This window comes from Neopelma chrysocephalum, unplaced genomic scaffold, assembly GCF_003984885.1.
Source record: "Neopelma chrysocephalum unplaced genomic scaffold, ASM398488v2 Primary Assembly neopelma1_97390, whole genome shotgun sequence".
Classification (NCBI taxonomy): Eukaryota; Metazoa; Chordata; class Aves; order Passeriformes; family Pipridae; genus Neopelma; species Neopelma chrysocephalum.
In genome coordinates this window covers 2,872,672-2,874,550 of record NW_020926031.1, presented here as the reverse complement: position 1 = coordinate 2,874,550, position 1,879 = coordinate 2,872,672, and the positions used below count along the sequence as shown (strand labels likewise).

General features: G+C 53.1%; 1 protein-coding gene across 1 annotated transcript; it reads right to left on the bottom strand.

Moving 5' to 3' along the window:
* Positions 1–377: 377 nt before the first annotated feature.
* On the bottom strand, positions 378–1,879 carry LOC113961673 (homeobox protein vent1-like). The gene is made up of 3 exons (XM_027672119.1): positions 1,642–1,879; positions 1,252–1,478; positions 378–737 (listed from the first exon to the last, which is right to left on the bottom strand). The coding sequence occupies exons 1-3, from the start codon at positions 1,877–1,879 to the stop codon at positions 378–380; spliced, it is 825 nt and encodes a 274-aa protein (XP_027527920.1).

Here is a 1,879-nt window from a genome sequence, read left to right as displayed (position 1 = left end):
GTTACTTAACACACGTCAGACTAAACTTAATAACTTTGCTCTACACCATGGGAAATTCAGCAGAAGCAAGTTTCTACCACCGCATTTCTCTCTCCAGTTTCATTTCAGCAGGTTCCTTTCAGTATACTGTTTATTGACTGGAGGGTAGACTACCAGGTTTCTAAAAATTAATAAACTATGAAACAAAAAAGTAGTAGAAGTGGCAATACATCAAATAAATTTTAATATTAATTATAAAATATAAAATTATTCATTTTCACATTTAACTTAAAATAATACAGACATATTCTTCCAAATCAGACTAGGGATTCGGAGAACAAAATACATTACAGCATATAACGCTTTTCCCCTTTGCTGCCCGCCCCTTTTCTTTTTCACTATAATGCATATACAAGGTGGCACTGACTGTCCGTTTTGTTCTGAATAACTGGATGGAAAGAGGGATGAGGAAGAAAGTGTTGATGATAGTACGGCAGCTCATTTCCTATTAAATGGTAGGTGCTTTGCGATGCATCATATCTGGGAAAGGAGAAGCTGAACTGCACAGCAGGCACCGGGGTAAAAGGCAGGAGTCTCTGGTGCTGGGGAGCAAAGGGGTAGTGGAGACCATCCTGAAACAGAGCTGGTGAGGCCCCCGTGGGGTAGCTGTAGAGTGGAACAGGAGACACGAGGCTGTGCTGGTGGTCCTGTATCTGCCTCTTCAGTTTCATCCTCCGATTCTGAAACCAGGTCTTGATCTGAGAATCAAAAAGAACGGGGTGAGGGGATGGAGAAGACAAATCAGGGTCTTAGCTTAAAAAATAACATGCTAACTATGAACAATTGTATCTCAGCTGCTTTTGCCATTTTGCTTCAGTTGGAATTGAAAAGAATTGGACTAATTCTCTTGCCCTACTTAACCGACGGCTGAGGACCTACGGGATGTAGAGGGTAAGAGTGTCTGTGTTCAGTGATATTAATCACTTAAAGTCCTAAAGACCATATATGAGCTCTGCAAGATCTAGGCGGATCGCCTAGACAGTCTACCTTACTAAGAAATTAAGAAACCTTAATGCCTTCCCGGTAGAAAGTGCCCCAAATTTCCTGGAGTGTGACTTGTTAATCCCCGAGGAATCCCACAGCCCCTGCTAAATTCAGCTGAAGAGCGCTCTTCATCGTCTCTTCAACGCAGAGAGCACCGAAGCGAAACAGCCGACCCGGCCTGGTCCTGCCCGACGGGGCCGGGAAGGATCCGCTTCCTGCGGGACTCACCTGGATCTCCGAGAGCTGCAAGGCAGCCGCCAGCTTCCTCCGCTCCGTGGCCCCCAGGTACTTCTGACGCTGGAAGGTCTTCTCCAGCCGGCACACCTGCTCTGAGGTGAAGGCGGTCCGCGCCCGCCGCTGCCGCCCGCGGGTCCCGCCCGCCGCCGCGGAGCGCTCCGCGCTCTCGCTCTCGTAGCCAGAGGACTCGTCGGCGCTCAACCAGCCGCTGTCGGGGGCTGCACAGGAGGAAGGAAGAGGCAGTGGTGAGGCCTCTTCCCCGGCCTGGGAAGTGCCTCCGCCTCCCCTCGGCCCTGACAGGCCGTTGCACCGACGGGAGTCGAGGTCCCGTGTGTGTCCCCAGCACGCCCCCCCCCCCATTTCTGTTCCCTCCTTACGCACCTGACTCCGACGGGTCCGAGTCGATGGTCTCTCCGGGATCGCCCGGAATCCGCTCCGCCGCGCAGGGCTCGCTGTCCGCGGGCTGGCTCGGCTGCGGGCCGCCTCGTCGGGGCTTGGCTCTGACCAGGAGGGGCGTGCCGCCCAGCGAGGTGGGGGCGCGGGGAGGGGGCGCACAGCAGATGTGGGGCCTGACCCCGTGGGGCTTGGTCTCTGCCGAAGGAATTTGGGCCTGGTTCAT

Bases quoted from the DNA above. Each gene is read 5' to 3' on its own strand.
- LOC113961673 (XM_027672119.1), bottom strand. From the start codon at position 1,879: ATGAACCAGGCCCAAATTCCTTCGGCAGAGACCAAGCCCCACGGGGTC. The intron at 1,479-1,641 runs GTGCGTAAGGAG...CCTCCTGTGCAG, and splicing joins CTCGGACCCGTCGGAGTCAG to CCCCCGACAGCGGCTGGTTG. The intron at 738-1,251 runs GTGAGTCCCGCA...TTTGATTCTCAG, and splicing joins TGCAGCTCTCGGAGATCCAG to ATCAAGACCTGGTTTCAGAA.